This window comes from Somniosus microcephalus, chromosome 11, assembly GCF_052327205.1.
Source record: "Somniosus microcephalus isolate GS21.2 chromosome 11, FLI_Smic_1.0, whole genome shotgun sequence".
Taxonomy (NCBI): Eukaryota; Metazoa; Chordata; class Chondrichthyes; order Squaliformes; family Somniosidae; genus Somniosus; species Somniosus microcephalus.
In genome coordinates this window covers 211,199,355-211,220,586 of record NC_140997.1, presented here as the reverse complement: position 1 = coordinate 211,220,586, position 21,232 = coordinate 211,199,355, and the positions used below count along the sequence as shown (strand labels likewise).

At 46.4% G+C, this 21,232-nt stretch overlaps 1 protein-coding gene across 3 annotated transcripts in view; it reads right to left on the bottom strand.

Moving 5' to 3' along the window:
• Nucleotides 1–21,232, bottom strand: part of nisch (nischarin) — a 71,911-nt gene that overhangs the window by 26,573 nt on the left and 24,106 nt on the right. For 2 of the 3 annotated variants that reach the window (XR_015080058.1, XM_086001824.1), the window contains exons 8-13: nt 9,255–9,356; nt 8,942–9,094; nt 7,376–7,444; nt 3,581–3,766; nt 1,588–1,716; nt 449–562 (exon numbers count right to left, since the gene is read on the bottom strand). Coding sequence is in view for 2 of the 3 variants with exons in the window: in XM_086001824.1 (XP_085857950.1) it covers nt 449–562; nt 1,588–1,716; nt 3,581–3,766; nt 7,376–7,444; nt 8,942–9,094; nt 9,255–9,356 (753 nt within the window). In the remaining variant the exon portion in view is untranslated. The remainder of the gene's footprint in view (nt 1–448; nt 563–1,587; nt 1,717–3,580; nt 3,767–7,375; nt 7,445–8,941; nt 9,095–9,254; nt 9,357–21,232) is intronic. The other variant, XM_086001825.1, reaches the window with a different exon arrangement.

Here is a 21,232-nt window from a genome sequence, read left to right as displayed (position 1 = left end):
GGAGTACTATTTTCAGCAAGAAAAGGAAACGAGAGAAGAAAGGGCTAATCGATCCTAAAACAAGCATTTCCCGCCCGCCCATCAAAAGCATTTTATAAGCTAAATTCCATTATTTACAGAGAATTATAGCTCAGATTATGGACACCTAAATTCATTATAGACATAAAACCAATTAGATTTCTTGCTTAGTAACTGCAAACTGAAGTATATCAAATCCATCTAAAATGGCCTATGCTGATTACGCACCGATTAGAGAGAGCATCAGGGAAGGAAAGCCAGTCACAATATATTTGTGCAAAATTCACGATGTAATTTAGGGTGCTTCTGTAGCCAAGATCCTAATCTTTATAGTGGATGGTACCTCAGTATTGGCCATTCAAAACACTAACTACCATCAAGATAATTACAAAGCTGAACTTAGAAACAAGTTTTATTGCTGCAGTCTCACCTTTTTATCTGTATTATTCATTCGATCCTTTGCTTCTTTGGCTTTCTGAATTGCCTTTAGCACCTCAACTGTATCGAGTTCCTTTTCTGTTGTAACAGTATTATCCAAACAGACCTGTATGAAAAAAAGCAAGTAAACCCTTGAAGGCCTTCTGGCAGCATTTTGTGGTAACATAGGCTTGGAGAGATTACTGAAGATGCAAAAGTAGCAATTTAATTTTGGATATTGCAATACTGAAACCAAGGAAATAAACTATACCCTCAAATTAAAAATTAAGCTTGTAGAACCAGGAGTGCGAAAGATCTTGGCACCCTGTACAGTTTCATAAAACAAAGACAAATACTTCTTTTTAAATACTGAACATTTCAAAAATACGAGTCCCCGGGATCTCAAATTTCATATTAGGTGAATGACACGAGCCCAATTTTTGATCGTGAGCTAAGGTCTGACGTGGTAAATTCTACTGCCAAGTTATCTCATCCTATGACTCTGAAAGTTGATCAGCTTTATATAGAACTACTACGTAGTTTCATAAACTTCAGTATCAATGAAATTTCAAATATGTGGTATCTGAAATTTCATGAAGACCAAAAAACTGTGCTACACTGACTTAAAAAAAATGCATTTTCCCAAGCCAGTATTTACAGATACCAATGCACTTTAGGTCTTAAATACAGGAAACTTTGTGCTATCCGGCACCGAGCTGTTGCCGTTCCCTCAAAACTGCCGGACACACCAGCGTTAATGTTGAAGCATACGGAGCTTTTCATCTCCGTATCTGACAACAAACACTGTTGCTTAGCAACAGCTTGTAAACAGTCGGCCGGTACCTTGGAAGCATCTCTGTAGCTTAGCAACAGCTTCAGAGAGACTTTCCAGAGCCTAACAGTTGAAAAAAAAGCCACAAGAAGAAAAAAAAACTAACAAAACGGCTCCCGATTTTTGCCGGTGGCTCGAGCTTGCCAGGCACTTAGCCTCTGGATAACACAAAGTTTCCTGCAGTCATAAAATGCTTAAGTTGCAAATATGCTATTTATGTCTATAAAACATTGGACAGACCACAAATAACTATGGGGAGTAGATTTGAAAATATACCACATCTCTATATTCCACTCCTACGACTACTATTTCAATGTTACCTCTGAGGCTCGATCCCCAAACTGTGCAAGCACCTTTGTTCTGTAATCAGGGATGATGCTCAGGGGGTTGTTACTTAGAATGACCTTCTCTAGGCACGGCAGGCTCCCAATGTTTTTGATTTCTTCGATCTGAAAAAGTTTACCTTGTGTCAGGACATCTCGCACATTCTACAGAAACACTTTTTTCAGCTCTAGACAGCCAAGCTTATGGCGAGAAGCACTCCACATACATGCATCAGGCTCCACAAAGCATCACACACAGGTGTAATATCAAATGCAGAGTATGAACACTACATAAATCTAAATTTAGTCATTGAATAGTATAGCAGTTTTAGCAGTACAGCACGAAGGCTCCCTCGCTCTATGCAGAACATAATAGGGCTGAATATGACTTAACATTCAAAATGGTCAAGGTTTTCCCCTTAACTAGATATCTCAGGTTACTGGATAGAGCAGTGCATGACAATGGAAGTGGACAGGTTGGCAGGATGACGCAGAAGAACACTTTCCAGCAGCTAAGTCACATTGAGAATTCAGGTGATCAATATTAAACTTGCTGCCTTATCTGGGAAATGGAAGAATTTATGGCGAGAGGCAATGACTGCAAAATTCACTACGGCATCTGTCAAAACTAGCGATTTATCGATGAAATATATAAATGAAAATCTCATTTTTGTAAAAGACAGGTACACTAGAAGCCTAAAATCAAAGGCCACCAAGGAAAGAAAGGCCAGATTATTAGAAATATACTGAACCAACACATTTGAGACAACCCAATTTATTTTACTGAATTGTCAGTAGACATTTTTATTCTGTTTGGCAGACTTAAATATATTTTTTAAAATACAAAGATATTTAGCAACATAAGGAACAGGAGCAGGGCATTCAGCCCCTCAAGCCTGCTCTGCCATTTAATTAGATCATGGTTGATCTGCATCTCAACTCCATTTTCCTAACGTTGCTCCATATCCCTTGATAACCTAGCCTAACAAAAATCTATCAATCTGTCTTGGAAGCTCCAATTGTAATATCAACAGCCTTTTTTTGGGGTTGGGGGGGGGGGGAAAGAAAGAAAGAGTTCCAGATTTCGACCACCCTTTGAGTAAAAACAAAGTGCTTCCTTATTTTGCTCCTGAATGGCCTAGCTTTAATTTAAAGATTATGTCCCCTTGATCTTGATATCACCACTTAATGGGTTCTCATTTACTCATTAATAAAAATCACACACAAAGATAGTGCTAAAAAACCTCACTGAATACAAATTTCAGAAAATTTCATATTTTAGTGACTAATGCGCTTTTTACCTTAATTCTAGCAATGACAAAATCCCCATGACTATAAATTTAGAAAATCATAGAATCACAGAGCACAGGAGGCCATTCAGCCCACAGCGCAGGAGGCCATTCAGCCCATCATGCCTATGCAGGCTCTTTTAGAACTATCCAATTAATCCCACTCCCCTGCTCTTTCCCCATATCCCTGTAAATCTTTTCCCTTCAAGTATTTATCCAATTCCCTTTGAATGTTACTGTTGAATCTGCTTCCACCACCCTCTCAGGCAGTGCAATCCAGATCGCAACAGCCCCGCTGTGTAAAATCATTTTTCCTCCTGTGGTCTCTGGTTCTTTTACCAATCACCTTAAACCGGAGTCCTCTGGTTACTGACCCTTCTGCCACTGGAAACAGTTTCTCTTTATTCACTCCATCAAAACCATTCATGATTTTGAACACTATCAAATCTCTTCACCTTCTCTGCTCTAAAGAGAGCAACCCCAGCTAGTCTCGCCTCTCCACATAACTGAAGTTCCTTATCCCTGGTACCATTCTCTTCTGCACCCTCTCGAAGGCCTTGACATCCTTCCTAAAGTGCGGTGCCCAGAATTAAACACAATACTCCTGCTGAGGCCTAACCAGCGTTTTATAAAGATTTAGCAAAACCATGCATTTTTTTTTAAACTTAAACTTAGAGTGACCAACAAACATGCAAAATTACCTGCAATACTTTATTGTTGCTGAGATCCAGGTTAACTAATGAGTAAAGTTTGTTAAGACCAGACAGACTTTCCAATTGGTTTCCTGACAAGTTCAAAGTTTTGATGTTTCCAAGTTTTGTATGAACACCTTGCAATAATGTGAGCTTGTTGTACGACAAATCCAAATGAATGAGATTATACAGATGCTGAAAACAAAGAAAACCACAAAAGAACAAGATTAGAATGAGATTAGGCAAGCGAGAGGATTGGATTACTAAACGATACAGGACAAAACATACGAATTTAGTGGCACTGCAGTTAGCTTGAGTAGCTAAAATATCAAGGACACAGTGACCAGTTATATTGCAAAACTGGTATCTCACATACTTCCTGTTGTCACATTTACATCTCATTATCACACTTACTTTCCTTTTAAACTAAACTGTCAAAAATCAAGCTCAGATCATATACACAGTCCTCATTACTCCAAATGCCATAAATACTCAGTACCATCATTCCTCCACCCATCAGCAACTCGCTACCCTCTCCCTTCATTACTTCATCTCAATTACCAAGTCCCCCGCCACCAAACTTCCTTACAAGTGCTCACAATCCTGCAACTCCTCACTCCTTCTGCCCACTTAATTACTCCTACACTCCTCCCAAATAATTTGCTACCACAAACCATTTTGTCTCATACTACAAAGAAAGCTACAACACATCTAATTTCTTTTTTTTTATAAATCCTTTGAATTACTGCAGCAACACTGGGAGATTTCCAGTATGAGTAATAAACTTTTGAATAAATTCTTAGGATTTAAACAAATCTGATTTCTACAAACATGAAGAAACAATGCTCTCTAGTCCAGTTACAAAATTAAACTGCAGCATCAAAACTTATGAACAGTTTTACTTTAAAGTATTGTGCAACTGAGAAGATAAAGAAATCACTAAAGGGCTGGTTAACTACAAGGTGGTGATTAATTTAGAAACATCAGAAAACAACTCAATACCATCCCACAAAATTAGGACCATTAACACAGAAGTGTATTTGCCTGGAACTCTTCAGATCCATCTTCAAAGCCCCGTCTGCCCCTAAAGTGGGCGTAAAGGATCCCATGACATTCAAAGAGGAACAGGGAGTTATCCCAGTGCCTTGGCCAGCATGTATTCCTCAACAGCATCACAAACAGATTTCCTGGTCATATCTCTCACTGCTGTTTGTGGGACTTTGCTGTGCACAAAAAGGCTGCTGCATTTCCCTATATTAAAACAGTGACTAGACTTCAAACATACTTCATTGGCTGTCTTGCACTTTGGCACATGAGGTTGTGATATAACTGCAAGTCCTTTCCTCTCTTATAAAGCCCTGGATCCTTGGGGGGAGGGGGAGGGGGGAATTAAAAATAAAATAAAAGCAGCTTTAGCAACTTGCCCTCCCAATTTTAAAGATTTGTCTACCTAAACCCACAAGTCTCTGCTTTTAAAATTACCATTTACTGTACAGGAAACTTTGTGCTATCCGGCACCGACCTGTTGCCGTCCCATCAAAACTGCCGGACAAACCAGTGCCAATGTTGAAACCTACGGAGATTTTGAGCTCCGTATCTGGCAACAAACCCTGTGCAACAGCTTCTAAACAGTCGGCCGTACCTTGCAAGTGTCTCTGTAGCTTAGCAACAGCTTCAGCGAGACCTTGCAGAGCCTGGCTGGTGGAAAAAAAACTAACGAAACGGCTCCTGATTTTTGCTGGTGGCTCGAGCGTTCCGGACAGTTAACCTCCAGATAAACCAAAGTTTCCTGTACATAGCTTCTCTATTTTTTCACCCAAAATACATTTCTCTGCATTAACTTCCATCCAACATCTGCCCAATCCAACAACATCTATGCCCCCCCGCCATTGCCAACAGTCCTCTCGACAGATAAACACGCTCCTTATTTCTGTAGTGTCTAAAAATTGATACTGCACCCCCTATACCCAACACCCACCCGGGGGACACCACTATTTACATCCCCCAGTCCGAAAAACATCCATTAACCACGACTCAGCTAAAAGACCATAAAGAAACTTCCAAACCATGCTGCCACATTGACTTCAGTACAGTGTGGCTAATTTAACAAATCCATGCTGGCTGTTAAACAATGTTTTACCAGGCGATTATTAATATTACCCTGTGTGACCTCTAGAGGATAATCCATTACCTGGCATTAGACTGACTAGTTTCTAACTGCCCAAGTTATCCCTTTTTGAACTTTTTGTTTGAGTATTATTACTTCCTTATCTATAGTTACTCATCTAATTGTTTCACTTCCTCCTCTTGTACCTTTTCAACCCCATTACCACATTCTTTTGTGAAAACTGAGGCAAAATATTCATTTAGTATCTCCTTTATTCCTTCAATGTTATAAAATGACCTTTTTCATCTCTAATTGGCTCCATCCTTTAACTTTACTTTTACTTTATAAAATCTCACCATTTCCCTTTGTTACCCATCAGTCTTTCTTCATACTATCTTAGCTTTTTCTGCTTCCCCCTCTATATTCCACTTGATCTTTTGTATTAGCAGCTCTAGATTGGTTATTTACCTCCAAGTCTAATTTGTTTAATTTCTCCACTCATCCAAGGAGCTTCAGCTTTTCTTCATCAGGTGGGAATAGGTTTATTAGTTAACCCTAATTATTACCCGTTTGAACATTTCCCATTGCTTGCCCACTGTCTAAAGGACAGTATTTTCCCCCCATCTATGTAGGGTAGTTGCATTGTAAATCATTGAAATGAGCTTCCTCCTCCTTCCCCCAGCTGAGTACCTTATCTTTTGACTATTCTCTCTCTCTCCTTTTCATTCTTTATTATCTAATATAATTAGGTTAGTCACCGTTCCCTTAACTTCCCCTCACCATCGCATTACGTACTTAATTTCTTAAAACTAGATCCAGTAGTGCCGCTTTTCCTTGATGGACTAAAAACACGCTGTCCGAGATGCACTGTATTCACTGAAGTGCCTTCATTTCCACTACCTGCCTGCTCAGCTTCTGCTGCTCTGCCAGGACTTTTCAGTCTATGCTGGGCGAGCTCGGATTTGTTCTTGCTGATCCTCAGCATGCTGAATGATCTTTGGCTTTCTGCTATCCACTTGCTTTCCACCCCCATATCTCACAACAAAGTTGGCTCGCCCATCACCTTCAGTGACTGACACTGGCTCACAGTCCTCAGTGCCTCACACTTAATATTCTTAACCTTGTGTTTACATTCCCCTATATGGCCTCGCCCATCCTCATCTCTATAATCTTTTCCAGCGCTACAAACCCACCCGCACCCCCCCCCCCCCCCAACAAACTCAAATCCTGACTCCGGCCTATTGCGCATGCGCTCTCCTCTCTTCTTCCCACCCGCCCCATCCCATCATTGGCAGCTAAGCTCTGGAATTCCCTCCCAAAACCGCTCAGTCTCTCCACCTCCCTCGTCTTCCTGCAAGGTTCCCCAATGAAACCAAACTCTTTTCAAGCTTTTGGTTAACCGTCTTGATATGGCCTTCTTTGGCTTGTTCGTTACACCAATGTGAAGTACTTTGGAAGACTTTCTACATTAAAAGGTGCTGTAAAAATACAAGTTGTTACTGCACTCCTTTTCAAAAGCACTCATCAAAATGGAAAATGCCTGCAGTTGACTACTAAACAGTACAGATTGACCACTAATAAATACAATCCACTGACAATATTAGTTGTTAACTTTGTTCAGGAGTAATTAGTAGTTTTGGCATTTGGCAAACATGGCAGATTCTACACAATTCCTAACATTTCAGTGGTCCTCCTACCTGCAAATTCTCCATTACTGCTATTTCATTGTAACTGAGATCCAGAAATTCTACTTTAGGCATTAATTTCTGTAAACAAATACACAAAAGTATTCAATTATGAAACTGATGCACAGCAACATTGGATAAAAAAGCAATAAGATCTACTGAAATCAAAAGAGCCAACGTAAAATAAGCAATACACTATGTTGCAGTGCATGTAAACGCTTGACATAACTAGATTCTGCCATTAGGAATGTATTAATTGGATGGAGTGATGTTGAAGCCAGCCACTTCTCCACTAGGAAAAAGTGAACAGGGCTAATCATAACAGGGTATTGAAGGGTACCTGCTAACCAGTCGTTAGAACGGCATTAGTAAATGCCTGGGAGCAAGTCTTCTTCAGCCTGCTCTGTTACCAGAAAGAAGTTCCACTGAAGTCCCAATCTTAACACTCAAAAATCCTCAGTTTTATAAGTGTGCTGGTCACCAGGTGAGAAACATTTTTTGGCAACAGGGATGAAAGAGCCTGGCAATTTTGATTTTTTGTTGAGGGGGTGGGTGGGGGGAAAGAGAAACAGAAAAGGGGAAAAAAATCCCATTACATACTGTGTAGCAACATGAATATGATAACTATTGAATGGTCTTAGAATCCTTCTCCCATCCACTATAAAATGAAATATTTCCCAGGATAATTATTTTCCAATTAATGACAAGTCCTTAGTTTTCACTCGCATGATTCTACATCCCATTTCTCCCATCAAGGACAGGCAAGTAGCTCACTTTTACACCTCCTTTAAGAGGCCTAAAACAACCTAGCTGAAACGTGAAACTGAAATCTTTGCCTCCCACTGTGTACCCGTGTCCCAATCCACAATGTCACTGTATTCGTCCGATAATTTTGCTCTTTATTTTTAAGTTACTTCACTATTTTTGCTTCCCGCGTTTATATTAAACTACAAACTTTTCAGGCAATCCCACCCATTTTAATACTAGTAATAAAATGGAAGGGGACAAGCAAAAAGATTTCAACAGCTGTGATCTTAATGTTTGGATCACCAAGGATGCAAAGGCCCAGAGCATTCTACAGAGCAATAGCCTAGCAATAGCCAGGGAAGCAATGCTACCAGTTGATAACACAAAGATCTGCCAGCAGGCCAGAGCCACCTCTCACAGCAAATGGACAAAAGGGTTACAAATTGACCTCGGATTCCCCCGTGCCTATAAGCAGGATCAGTGGGACAAACAGAATGAATAAATAAATCGTCACATCACAAAGCAGTAAGCTTTACAATTTGGGAGCCTGGTGCTTGCCTGATCACTCATGAGGGGTTGGGGAGGAATTTGACAGAACTCCTGATGTTCTGCCTCTCTCTGGAGGTGCAGGGAAGCAAGAGAAAAGGAGAATGGATAGTTGGGAGCACAGAATGTAGTCAGCTGAAAGACAGCGGTATTTACAATTTAAAAGCCAGTGAGCGGCCTGCATGGGACCTTCCGGATTACTTTGCGGCCAAACATTGGTAACCACATATGGGCCCAATGGCCTTTTCATGTGTTGGATGCATAAACATAACTATCTTTCCTTACCACAGATTCATCAATATTGGATATCTGGTTACGACTCATATCAAGTGTGGTCAGCATACTCCATCTTGGGATAATAGCAGCAACTGGATGCTCTGATGCCATCCCCTCTACCACCCACTGCTCAAATTCAGAAGCCTCTGGCACAAGAATATCCTGATTAAAACAAATCAAGTTTATCAAAATAGCTGGTGAATGGGAGACTGGCACCACTTAAGCACACAAACAATAAAATAATTCTCAATTTAAAAAACACATTTCCCCAACTATAAAACAGAAACATGGTTTTGTTCATAATGCAAAAGGATATACTCACAGATTTGTAAACCGTCACCCCCCTCCCCCCAAAATTGTAACTCGTCCTTTTGATTTTCTGCTCAGTCTTATGGTTTGGTCCTAGGTATTTGTCAATACCATTCTTGATTCATCCCAGAGAGAAATGTTAAAACAGTCAACAGTGGCTCGCAATTAGTAATCTCCTCTTTTCAATAACAACTTTGGCAATCAAGAAGTTCTTTTTATAAATTTGTGTTGGTTTAAAAGGATGCCAAGAAACTCCAGGATGATTTGGACAGGTTGGGTGATTGGGCAGAAGCATGGCAGATGCAATATAACGTGGATAAATGTGAGGTTATCCACTTTGGTAGCAAAAACAGGAAGGCACATTATTATCTGAATGGCAATAGATTGGGAGAAGGGGAAGTGCAACGAGACCTGGGTGTCCTTGTGCACCAGTTGCTGAAGGTAAGCATGCAGGTGCAGCAGGCGGTTAAGAAGGCAAATGGTATGTTGGCCTTCGTAGCGAGAGGGTTTGAGTACAGGAACAAGGATGTCTTGCTGCAGTTGTACAGGGCCTTGGTGAGGCCACATCTTGAGTATTGTGTGCAGTTTTGGTCGCCTTATCTGAGGAAGGATGTTCTTGCCATGGAAGGAGTGCAGCGAAGATTCACCAGGCTGATACCTGGGATGGCAGGAATGACGTATGAGGAGAGATTGGATCGACTGGGCTTATACTCGCTGGAGTTTAGAAGAATGAGAGGGGATCTCATTGAAACTTATAAAATTCTGACAGGACTAGACAGACGAGATGCAGGAAGGATGTTCCCGATGGTCAGGGAGTCCAGGACCAGGGGTCACAGTCTAAGGATAAGGGGTAAGCCATTTAGGATAGAAATGAGGAGGCATTTCTTCACCCAGAGTGGTGAACCTGTGGAATTCTCTACCACAGAAGGCAGTTGAGGCCAATTCATTAAATATATTCAAGAAGGAGTTGGATATATTTCTCAAGGCTAAAGGGATCAAGGGGTATGGGGAGAAAGCAGGGACCGGGTACTGAATTTGGATGATCAGCTATAATCACATTGAATGGCGGAGCAGGCTCGAGGGGCCGAATGACCTACTCCTGCTCCTATCTTCTATGTTTCTATGTTTACATAGCACAATTCAAACAAGCTAAACAAGGAATTTTAGATCTTCACTATACAATGGTAAATTCCAATATACTTCATGCACTGATTTCAGGCGCTGTAATGTTGGGTCTATCCAGTTAATTCTGCTTTATATTAAACTAGCTGGGGAGCCCCGCGTTGCGAGGGCAATTTTGGGGCGCTTGGTCTCCCTGCCCGTGTGTCCCCCCTCTCCCTGTCATGTCCTCTCCCTCCCTTCCCTCCCCTCCCCTCCCCCACTCCGTGCCTAGCGCCTGAGGTCCGGTGCCGTTGCGATAGCGGCCGTGCGGGGCCTAGCGCTTAAGGCGCGGTCGGGTTCTGAGGCCGGGACGGACCGGAGCTGAGGTCCCCCGCGTATCGCGCGGCTGATGGACGGCCGCTGCGGGCGGCGCACGCGCGGTCAGCGCGAGGCGGCCCGCGGGGAGCAGGCAAGGGCGGCTGTTAGCGAGCGGGAAACTTCGGGCGGCCCGCCCGCGCTCCGTCCGCGACACCGTGAAACCTGAGAGGGGGAAGTAGAGAGAGACAGAGAGGGAAGAGGAGAAGGAGAGAGAGGGAAGAGGAGAGAGGGAAGAGGAGAGAGGGAAGAGGAGAGAGGGAAGAGGAGAGAGGGAAGAGGAGAAGGAGAGAGAGAGGGAAGAGGAGAAGGAGAGAGAGAGAGGGAAGAAAGAGAGAGAGAGAGAGAGAAATTTTTTGAGCTTCAGGCCCCGAGTCCCCCCTGCGCGAGGGTGAGGAGGAGGGGGGGGCGTTGCTAAACACAATATAAAACTCAAAATAAATTGTTAATTAATTCCCTAACACATAATTCAAATATTTACCTTACTTCCCTAACACACTGAAAGTGTGGGGAAAAAAATCGTGAAAAATCAAGATGGCGGCCACTCACCTCAGTTCAGAAGGATAAGGCCCGCCCACACACGCACCGATTAGTCGACCGGTCAGGTCACCGAAGCGTAGGATTGGTCAATCGTCGAGTCACTCGACACTCAACTGTAGGAAGGAACCCGCCGTCCGATTGGTCGACCTCGACGTCACACGGTCGCTAATGAGATGCTAATGAGCGGAAGGCTGAACGTTTTTCAGATACCGCGGGCGCGGTTTTTGTCCGGCCGAAACGTAAATACGCCTATGACCGGTCCGGAATCGCAAGCTTTCTTTTGAGGCGACGCGCGCGTCGGTACGCTCTGTAACTTTCAAACGTATAGAGAACGGACAGACAGACATTGGGACAGACAGACAGAAGAGCCGTTTTATATATACATAGCTGGGGGTGCCCGGCGGTGCCGAGGCTTTTTCGAGGGCATGTTGTTGTTGGAAGAGAGAGAGGGAGCGACTGGGGGAAAGAGAGAGAGGGAAGGAGAGAGAGGGAAGGAGAGAGAGGGGGAATGAGAGGGAGGGAAGGAGAGAGAGAGGACAGAGGGAAGGAGAGAGGGAAGGAGAGAGAGAGAGAGGGGGGGGGAAGGAGAGAGAGAGAGGGGGAAGGAGAGAGAGAGAGATGGAAGGAAAGAGAGAGAGAGAGATGGAAGGAAAGAGAGGGAAGGAGAAAGAGAGGGAAGGAGAGAGAGAGAGAGAGAGGGAAGGAGAAAGAGAGAGAGAGAGAGAGATTGGGAGTGAGAGAGAGAGAGAGAGAGAGAGAGAGAGAGAGAGAGAGGGAAGGAGAAAGAGAGAGAGAGAGAGAGAGGTTGGGAGTGTGAGAGAGAGACTGGGAGTGTGAGAGAGAGACTGGGAGTGTGAGAGAGAGACTGGGAGTGTGAGAGAGAGACTGGGAGTGTGAGAGAGAGACTGGGAGTGTGAGAGAGAGACTGGGAGTGTGAGAGAGAGACTGGGAGTGTGAGAGAGAGACTGGGAGTGTGAGAGAGAGACTGGGAGTGTGAGAGAGAGACTGGGAGTGTGAGAGAGAGACTGGGAGTGTGAGAGAGAGACTGGGAGTGTGAGAGAGAGACTGGGAGTGTGAGAGAGAGACTGGGAGTGTGAGAGAGAGACTGGGAGTGTGAGAGAGAGACTGGGAGTGTGAGAGAGAGACTGGAGTGTGAGAGAGAGACTGGGAGTGTGAGAGAGAGACTGGGAGTGTGAGAGAGAGACTGGGAGTGTGAGAGAGAGACTGGGAGTGTGAGAGAGAGACTGGGAGTGTGAGAGAGAGACTGGGAGTGTGAGAGAGAGACTGGGAGTGTGAGAGAGAGACTGGGAGTGTGAGAGAGAGACTGGGAGTGTGAGAGAGAGACTGGGAGTGTGAGAGAGAGACTGGGAGTGTGAGAGAGAGACTGGGAGTGTGAGAGAGAGACTGGGAGTGTGAGAGAGAGACTGGGAGTGTGAGAGAGAGACTGGGAGTGTGAGAGAGAGACTGGGAGTGTGTGAGAGAGAGACTGGGAGTGTGTGAGAGAGAGACTGGGAGTGTGTGAGAGAGAGACTGGAGTGTGAGAGAGAGACTGGGAGTGTGAGAGAGAGACTGGGAGTGTGAGAGAGAGACTGGGAGTGTGAGAGAGAGACTGGGAGTGTGAGAGAGAGACTGGGAGTGTGAGAGAGAGACTGGGAGTGTGAGAGAGAGACTGGGAGTGTGAGAGAGAGACTGGGAGTGTGAGAGAGAGACTGGGAGTGTGAGAGAGAGACTGGGAGTGTGAGAGAGAGACTGGGAGTGTGAGAGAGAGACTGGGAGTGTGAGAGAGAGACTGGGAGTGTGAGAGAGAGACTGGGAGTGTGAGAGAGAGACTGGGAGTGTGAGAGAGAGACTGGGAGTGTGAGAGAGAGACTGGGAGTGTGAGAGAGAGACTGGGAGTGTGAGAGAGAGACTGGGAGTGTGAGAGAGAGACTGGGAGTGTGAGAGAGAGACTGGGAGTGTGAGAGAGAGACTGGGAGTGTGAGAGAGAGACTGGAGTGTGAGAGAGAGACTGGGAGTGTGAGAGAGAGACTGGGAGTGTGAGAGAGAGACTGGGAGTGTGAGAGAGAGACTGGGAGTGTGAGAGAGAGACTGGGAGTGTGAGAGAGAGACTGGGAGTGTGAGAGAGAGACTGGGAGTGTGAGAGAGAGACTGGGAGTGTGAGAGAGAGACTGGGAGTGTGAGAGAGAGACTGGGAGTGTGAGAGAGAGACTGGGAGTGTGAGAGAGAGACTGGGAGTGTGAGAGAGAGACTGGGAGTGTGAGAGAGAGACTGGGAGTGTGAGAGAGAGACTGGGAGTGTGAGAGAGAGACTGGGAGTGTGAGAGAGAGACTGGGAGTGTGAGAGAGAGACTGGGAGTGTGAGAGAGAGACTGGGAGTGTGAGAGAGAGACTGGGAGTGTGAGAGAGAGACTGGGAGTGTGAGAGAGAGACTGGGAGTGTGAGAGAGAGACTGGGAGTGTGAGAGAGAGACTGGGAGTGTGAGAGAGAGACTGGGAGTGTGAGAGAGAGACTGGGAGTGTGAGAGAGAGACTGGGAGTGTGAGAGAGAGACTGGGAGTGTGAGAGAGAGACTGGGAGTGTGAGAGAGAGACTGGGAGTGTGAGAGAGAGACTGGGAGTGTGAGAGAGAGACTGGAGTGTGAGAGAGAGACTGGGAGTGTGAGAGAGAGACTGGGAGTGTGAGAGAGAGACTGGGAGTGTGAGAGAGAGACTGGGAGTGTGAGAGAGAGACTGGGAGTGTGAGAGAGAGACTGGGAGTGTGAGAGAGAGACTGGGAGTGTGAGAGAGAGACTGGGAGTGTGAGAGAGAGACTGGGAGTGTGAGAGAGAGACTGGGAGTGTGAGAGAGAGACTGGGAGTGTGAGAGAGAGACTGGGAGTGTGAGAGAGAGACTGGGAGTGTGAGAGAGAGACTGGGAGTGTGAGAGAGAGACTGGGAGTGTGAGAGAGAGACTGGGAGTGTGAGAGAGAGACTGGGAGTGTGAGAGAGAGACTGGGAGTGTGAGAGAGAGACTGGGAGTGTGAGAGAGAGACTGGGAGTGTGAGAGAGAGACTGGGAGTGTGAGAGAGAGACTGGGAGTGTGAGAGAGAGACTGGGAGTGTGAGAGAGAGACTGGGAGTGTGAGAGAGAGACTGGGAGTGTGAGAGAGAGACTGGGAGTGTGAGAGAGAGACTGGGAGTGTGAGAGAGAGACTGGGAGTGTGAGAGAGAGACTGGGAGTGTGAGAGAGAGACTGGGAGTGTGAGAGAGAGACTGGGAGTGTGAGAGAGAGACTGGGAGTGTGAGAGAGAGACTGGGAGTGTGAGAGAGAGACTGGGAGTGTGAGAGAGAGACTGGGAGTGTGAGAGAGAGACTGGGAGTGTGAGAGAGAGACTGGGAGTGTGAGAGAGAGACTGGGAGTGTGAGAGAGAGACTGGGAGTGTGAGAGAGAGACTGGGAGTGTGAGAGAGAGACTGGGAGTGTGAGAGAGAGACTGGGAGTGTGAGAGAGAGACTGGGAGTGTGAGAGAGAGACTGGGAGTGTGAGAGAGAGACTGGGAGTGTGAGAGAGAGATTGGGAGTGTGAGAGAGAGATTGGGAGTGTGAGAGAGAGAGAGATTGGGAGTGTGAGAGAGAGAGAGATTGGGAGTGTGAGAGAGAGAGAGATTGGGAGTGTGTGAGAGAGACTGGGAGTGAGAGAGAGAGATTGGGAGTGTGAGAGAGAGAGAGATTGGGAGTGTGAGAGAGAGAGAGATTGGGAGTGTGTGAGAGAGACTGGGAGTGAGAGAGAGATTGGGAGTGTGAGAGAGAGAGATTGGGAGTGTGAGAGAGAGAGAGATTGGGAGTGTGAGAGAGAGAGAGATTGGGAGTGTGAGAGAGAGAGATTGGGAGTGTGAGAGAGAGAGATTGGGAGTGTGAGAGAGAGATTGGGAGTGTGAGAGAGAGAGAGATTGGGAGTGTGAGAGAGAGAGAGATTGGGAGTGTGAGAGAGAGAGAGATTGGGAGTGTGAGAGAGAGAGAGATTGGGAGTGTGAGAGAGAGAGAGATTGGGAGTGTGAGAGAGAGAGAGATTGGGAGTGTGAGAGAGAGAGATTGGGAGTGTGAGAGAGAGAGATTGGGAGTGTGAGAGAGAGAGATTGGGAGTGTGAGAGAGAGAGATTGGGAGTGTGAGAGAGAGATTGGGAGTGTGAGAGAGAGAGATTGGGAGTGTGAGAGAGAGAGATTGGGAGTGTGAGAGAGAGAGATTGGGAGTGTGAGAGAGAGAGATTGGGAGTGTGAGAGAGAGAGATTGGGAGTGTGAGAGAGAGAGATTGGGAGTGTGAGAGAGAGAGATTGGGAGTGTGAGAGAGAGAGATTGGGAGTGTGAGAGAGAGAGATTGGGAGTGTGAGAGAGAGAGATTGGGAGTGTGAGAGAGAGAGATTGGGAGTGTGAGAGAGAGAGATTGGGAGTGTGAGAGAGAGAGATTGGGAGTGTGAGAGAGAGATTGGGAGTGTGAGAGAGAGAGATTGGGAGTGTGAGAGAGAGAGATTGGGAGTGTGAGAGAGAGAGATTGGGAGTGTGAGAGAGAGAGATTGGGAGTGTGAGAGAGAGAGATTGGGAGTGTGAGAGAGAGAGATTGGGAGTGTGAGAGAGAGAGATTGGGAGTGTGAGAGAGAGAGATTGGGAGTGTGAGAGAGAGAGATTGGGAGTGTGAGAGAGAGAGACTGGGAGTGTGAGAGAGAGAGACTGGGAGTGTGAGTGAGAGAGATTGGGAGTGTGAGAGAGAGAGATTGGGAGTGTGAGAGAGAGAGATTGGGAGTGTGAGAGAGAGAGATTGGGAGTGTGAGAGAGAGAGATTGGGAGTGTGAGAGAGAGAGATTGGGAGTGTGAGAGAGAGAGATTGGGAGTGTGAGAGTGAGAGATTGGGAGTGTGAGAGAGAGAGATTGGGAGTGTGAGAGAGAGAGATTGGGGTGTGTGAGAGAGAGAGTTGGGAGTGTGAGAGAGAGAGATTGGGAGTGTGAGAGAGAGATTGGGAGTGTGTGAGAGAGAGATTGGGAGTGTGAGAGAGAGAGATTGGGTGTGTGAGAGAGAGAGATTGGGAGTGTGAGAGAGATTGGGAGTGTGAGAGAGAGAGATTGGGAGTGTGAGAGAGAGAGATTGGGAGTGTGAGTGAGAGAGATTGGGAGTGTGAGAGAGAGAGATTGGGAGTGTGAGAGAGAGAGATTGGGAGTGTGAGAGAGAGAGATTGGGAGTGTGAGAGAGAGAGATTGGGAGTGTGAGAGAGAGAGATTGGGTGTGTGAGAGAGAGAGATTGGGAGTGTGAGAGTGAGAGATTGGGAGTGTGAGAGAGAGAGATTGGGAGTGTGTGAGAGAGAGATTGGGAGTGTGAGTGAGGAGATTGGGAGTGTGAGAGAGAGAGATTGGGAGTGTGAGAGAGAGATTGGGAGTGTGTGTGAGAGGATTGGGAGTGTGAGAGAGAGATTGGGAGTGTGAGAGAGAGATTGGGAGTGTGAGAGAGAGATTGGGAGTGTGAGAGAGAGTTGGGAGTGTGAGAGAGAGATTGGGAGTGTGAGAGAGAGATTGGGGTGTGAGAGAGAGATTGGGAGTGTGAGAGAGAGAGATTGGGAGTGTGAGAGAGAGAGATTGGGAGTGTGTGAGAGAGAGATTGGGAGTGTGAGAGAGAGGATTGGGAGTGTGAGAGAGTTGGGAGTGTGAGAGAGAGAGAGTGGGTGTGTGTGTGAGAGAGAGATTGGGTGTGTGAGAGAGAGGATTGGGAGTGTGAGAGAGAGACTGGGAGTGTGAGAGAGATTGGGAGTGTGTGAGAGAGAGAGTTGGGAGTGTGAGAGAGAGAGACTGGGAGTGTGAGAGAGAGAGAGGATGGGAGTGTGAGAGAGAGATTGGGGTGTGTGAGAGAGAGTGAGAGATTGGGAGTGTGTGAGAGAGATTGGGAGTGTGAGAGAGAGAGATTGGGAGTGTGAGAGAGAGAGATTGGGAGTGTGAGAGAGAGGATTGGGAGTGTGAGAGAGAGAGATTGGGAGTGTGAGAGAGAGAGATTGGGAGTGTGAGAGAGAGAGATTGGGAGTGTGAGAGAGAGAGATTGGGAGTGTGAGAGAGAGAGATTGGGAGTGAGAGAGAGAGATTGGGAGTGAGAGAGAGAGATTGGGAGTGTGAGAGAGAGAGATTGGGAGTGTGAGAGAGATTGGGAGTGTGAGAGAGAGAGTTGGGAGTGTGAGAGGAGAGATTGGGAGTGTGAGTGAGAGAGTTTGGGAGTGTGAGAGAGTGAGATTGGGAGTGTGGAGTGTGAGATTGGGAGTGTGTGAGAGAGAGGTTGGGTGTGTGTGAGAGAGAGATTGGGAGTGTGAGAGAGAGACTGGGAGTGTGAGAGAGATTGGGAGTGAGAGAGAGAGAGAGATTGGGAGTGTGAGAGAGAATATGCGATCAATGTCTGGCTGGCGAGGTTGAAACAGAAATGCATTTCCTCCTAAAATGCGAAAAATTCAACACATCAAGAAACATATTATTCAACAAGCTAAGCCAAACAACCCCAGATTTCAAGGAATTGGATGATCTGTCAAAATTGAGATTAGTCCTCGGAGAAGGAGACAGACCATACCTTGGGGCCAAATATGTAACAACATGTCACAACCTGAGGACTGTTTAAAATTAAGGACTGTTTAAAATTAATATTGAACGTACCAAATGAAGTACAAAGACTGTTTAAAATTAATATTGTTTAAAAGTAATATTGTATGTACCCAACAAATGTCAAATCGATTGACACCTACAGAATGTTGGAAAACTGTACCTTTTTGCTATGTAAGCTTTGGCAATATGGTTCTCTGTAAACTTTCATGCCAATAAAGCATTTTAATTGGAAAATTGGAATTGGAGAGAGACTGGGAGTGTGAGAGAGAGAGAGACTGGGAGTGTGAGAGAGAGATTGGGAGTGAGAGAGAGAGAGATTGGGAGTGTGTGAGAGAGAGAGATTTGGAGTGTGAGAGAGAGAGATTGGGAGTGTGAGAGAGAGAGAGATTGGGAGTGTGAGAGAGAGAGAGACTGGGAGTGTGAGAGAGAGAGAGAGATTGGGAGTGTGAGAGAGAGAGAGATTGAGAGTGTGTGAGAGAGAGAGATTGGGAGTGTGAGAGAGAGAGATTGGGAGTGTGAGAGAGAGATTGGGTGTGTGAGAGAGAGATTGGGTGTGTGAGAGAGATTGGGTGTGTGAGAGAGAGATTGGGAGTGTGTGAGAGAGAGAGATTGGGAGTGTGAGAGAGAGAGAGATTGGGAGTGAGAGATTGGGCGTGTGAGAGAGATTGGGAGTGAGAGAGAGAGAGAGATTGGGAGTGGGAGAGAGAGAGATTGGGAGTGTGAGAGACAGAGAGATTGGGAGTGTGAGAGACAGAGATTGGGAGTGTGAGAGAGAGATTGGGAGGGTGAGAGAGAGAGAGATTGGGAGTGTGAGAGAGAGATTGGGAGTGAGAGAGAGAGAGAGATTGGGAGTGTGAGAGACAGAGAGATTGGGAGTGTGAGAGACAGAGAGATTGGGAGTGTGAGAGAGAGAGATTGGGAGTGTGAGAGAGAGAGATTGGGAGTGTGAGAGAGAGAGATTGGGAGTGTGAGAGAGAGAGATTGGGAGTGTGAGAGAGAGAGATTGGGAGTGTGAGAGAGAGAGATTGGGAGTGTGAGAGAGAGAGATTGGGAGTGTGAGAGAGAGAGATTGGGAGTGTGAGAGAGAGAGATTGGGAGTGTGAGAGAGAGAGATTGGGAGTGTGAGAGAGAGAGATTGGGAGTGTGAGAGAGAGAGATTGGGAGTGTGAGAGAGAGAGATTGGGAGTGTGAGAGAGAGAGATTGGGAGTGTGAGAGAGAGAGATTGGAGTGTGAGAGAGAGAGATTGGGAGTGTGAGAGAGAGAGATTGGGAGTGTGAGAGAGAGAGATTGGGAGTGTGAGAGAGAGAGATTGGGAGTGTGAGAGAGAGAGATTGGGAGTGTGAGAGAGAGAGATTGGGAGTGTGAGAGAGAGAGATTGGGAGTGTGAGAGAGAGATTGGGAGTGTGAGAGAGAGAGATTGGGAGTGTGAGAGAGAGAGATTGGGTGTGAGAGAGAGAGATTGGGAGTGTGAGAGAGGTGATTGGGAGTGTGAGTGAGAGAGATTGGGAGTGTGAGAGAGAGAGATTGGGAGTGTGAGTGTGATTGGGAGTGTGAGTGGTGAGAGATTGGGAGTGTGTGTGAGTGAGAGTTTGGGTGTGTGAGAGAGAGTTTGGGGTGTGTGAGGAGAGACTGGGAGTGTGAGTGAGATTGGAGTGTGTGAGAGAGTTTGGGAGTGTGAGAGTGAGAGAGATTGGGAGTGTGAGAGTGAGAGACTGGGAGTGTGAGAGAGTGAGAGACTGGGAGTGTGAGAGAGAGATTGGGAGTGAGAGAGAGAGAGAGAGTGAGAGAGAGAGATTGGGAGTGTGTGTGAGAGATTGGGAGTGTGAGTGAGAGGGATTGGGAGTGTGTGAGTGAGAGAGATTTGGTGTGTGAGAGAGAGAGATTGGAGTGTGTGAGAGGAGAGATTGGGTGTGTGAGGAGAGAGAGAGATTGGGAGTGTGTGAGAGAGAGAGACTGGGAGTGTGAGAGAGACAGAGAGATTGGGAGTGTGAGTGAGAGAGAGATTGAGAGTGTGTGAGAGAGAGAGATTGGGAGTGTGAGAGAGAGAGATTGGGAGTGTGAGAGAGAGATTGGGTGTGTGGAGAGTGATTGGGTGTGTGAGAGAGATTGGGGAGTGTGTGAGAGAGAGAGATTGGGAGTGAGAGTGAGAGATTGGGAGTGAGAGATTGGGAGTGTGAGAGAGAGAGATTGGGAGTGTGAGAGAGAGATTGGGAGTGTGAGAGAGAGATTGGGAGTGTTAGAGAGAGATTGGGAGTGTGAGAGAGAGTGATTGGGGAGTGTGAGAGAGAGATTGGGAGTGTGAGAGAGAGATTGGGAGTGTGAGAGAGAGATTGGGAGTGTGTGAGAGAGATTGGGAGTGTGAGAGTGGATTGGGAGTGTGAGAGAGATTGGGTGTGTGAGAGAGATTGGGTGTGTGAGAGAGAGTTGGGAGTGTGAGAGAGAGATTGGGAGTTGTGAGAGAGAGAGGCTGGGAGTGTGAGAGAGAGACTGGGAGTGTGAGAGAGAGACTGGGAGTGTGAGAGAGAGACTGGGAGTGTGAGAGAGAGACTGGGAGTGTGAGAGAGAGACTGGGAGTGTGAGAGAGAGACTGGGAGTGTGAGAGAGAGACTGGGAGTGTGAGAGAGAGACTGGGAGTGTGAGAGAGAGACTGGGAGTGTGAGAGAGAGACTGGGAGTGTGAGAGAGAGACTGGGAGTGTGAGAGAGAGGACTGGGAGTGTGAGAGAGAGACTGGGAGTGTGAGAGAGAGACTGGGAGTGTGAGAGAGAGACTGGGAGTGTGAGAGAGAGACTGGGAGTGTGAGAGAGAGACTGGGAGTGTGAGAGAGAGATTGGGAGTGAGAGAGAGAGAGAGAGAGAGATTGGGAGTGTGTGAGAGAGAGAGATTGGGAGTGTGAGAGAGAGAGAGATTGGGAGTGTGAGAGAGAGAGAGATTGGGAGTGTGTGAGAGAGAGATTGGGTGTGTGAGAGAGAGAGATTGGGAGTGTGAGAGAGAGACTGGGAGTGTGAGAGAGAGACTGGGAGTGTGAGAGAGATTGGGAGTGTGAGAGAGATTGGGAGTGAGAGAGAGATTGGGAGTGAGAGAGAGATTGGGAGTGAGAGAGAGAGAGAGATTGGGAGTGTGTGAGAGAGAGAGATTGGGAGTGTGAGAGAGAGACTGGGAGTGAGAGAGAGAGATTGGGAGTGTGAGAGAGAGAGATTGGGAGTGTGAGAGAGAGAGATTGGGAGTGTGAGAGAGAGAGATTGGGAGTGTGAGAGAGAGAGATTGGGAGTGTGAGAGAGAGAGATTGGGAGTGTGAGAGAGAGAGATTGGGAGTGTGAGAGAGAGAGATTGGGAGTGTGAGAGAGAGAGATTGGGAGTGTGAGAGAGAGAGATTG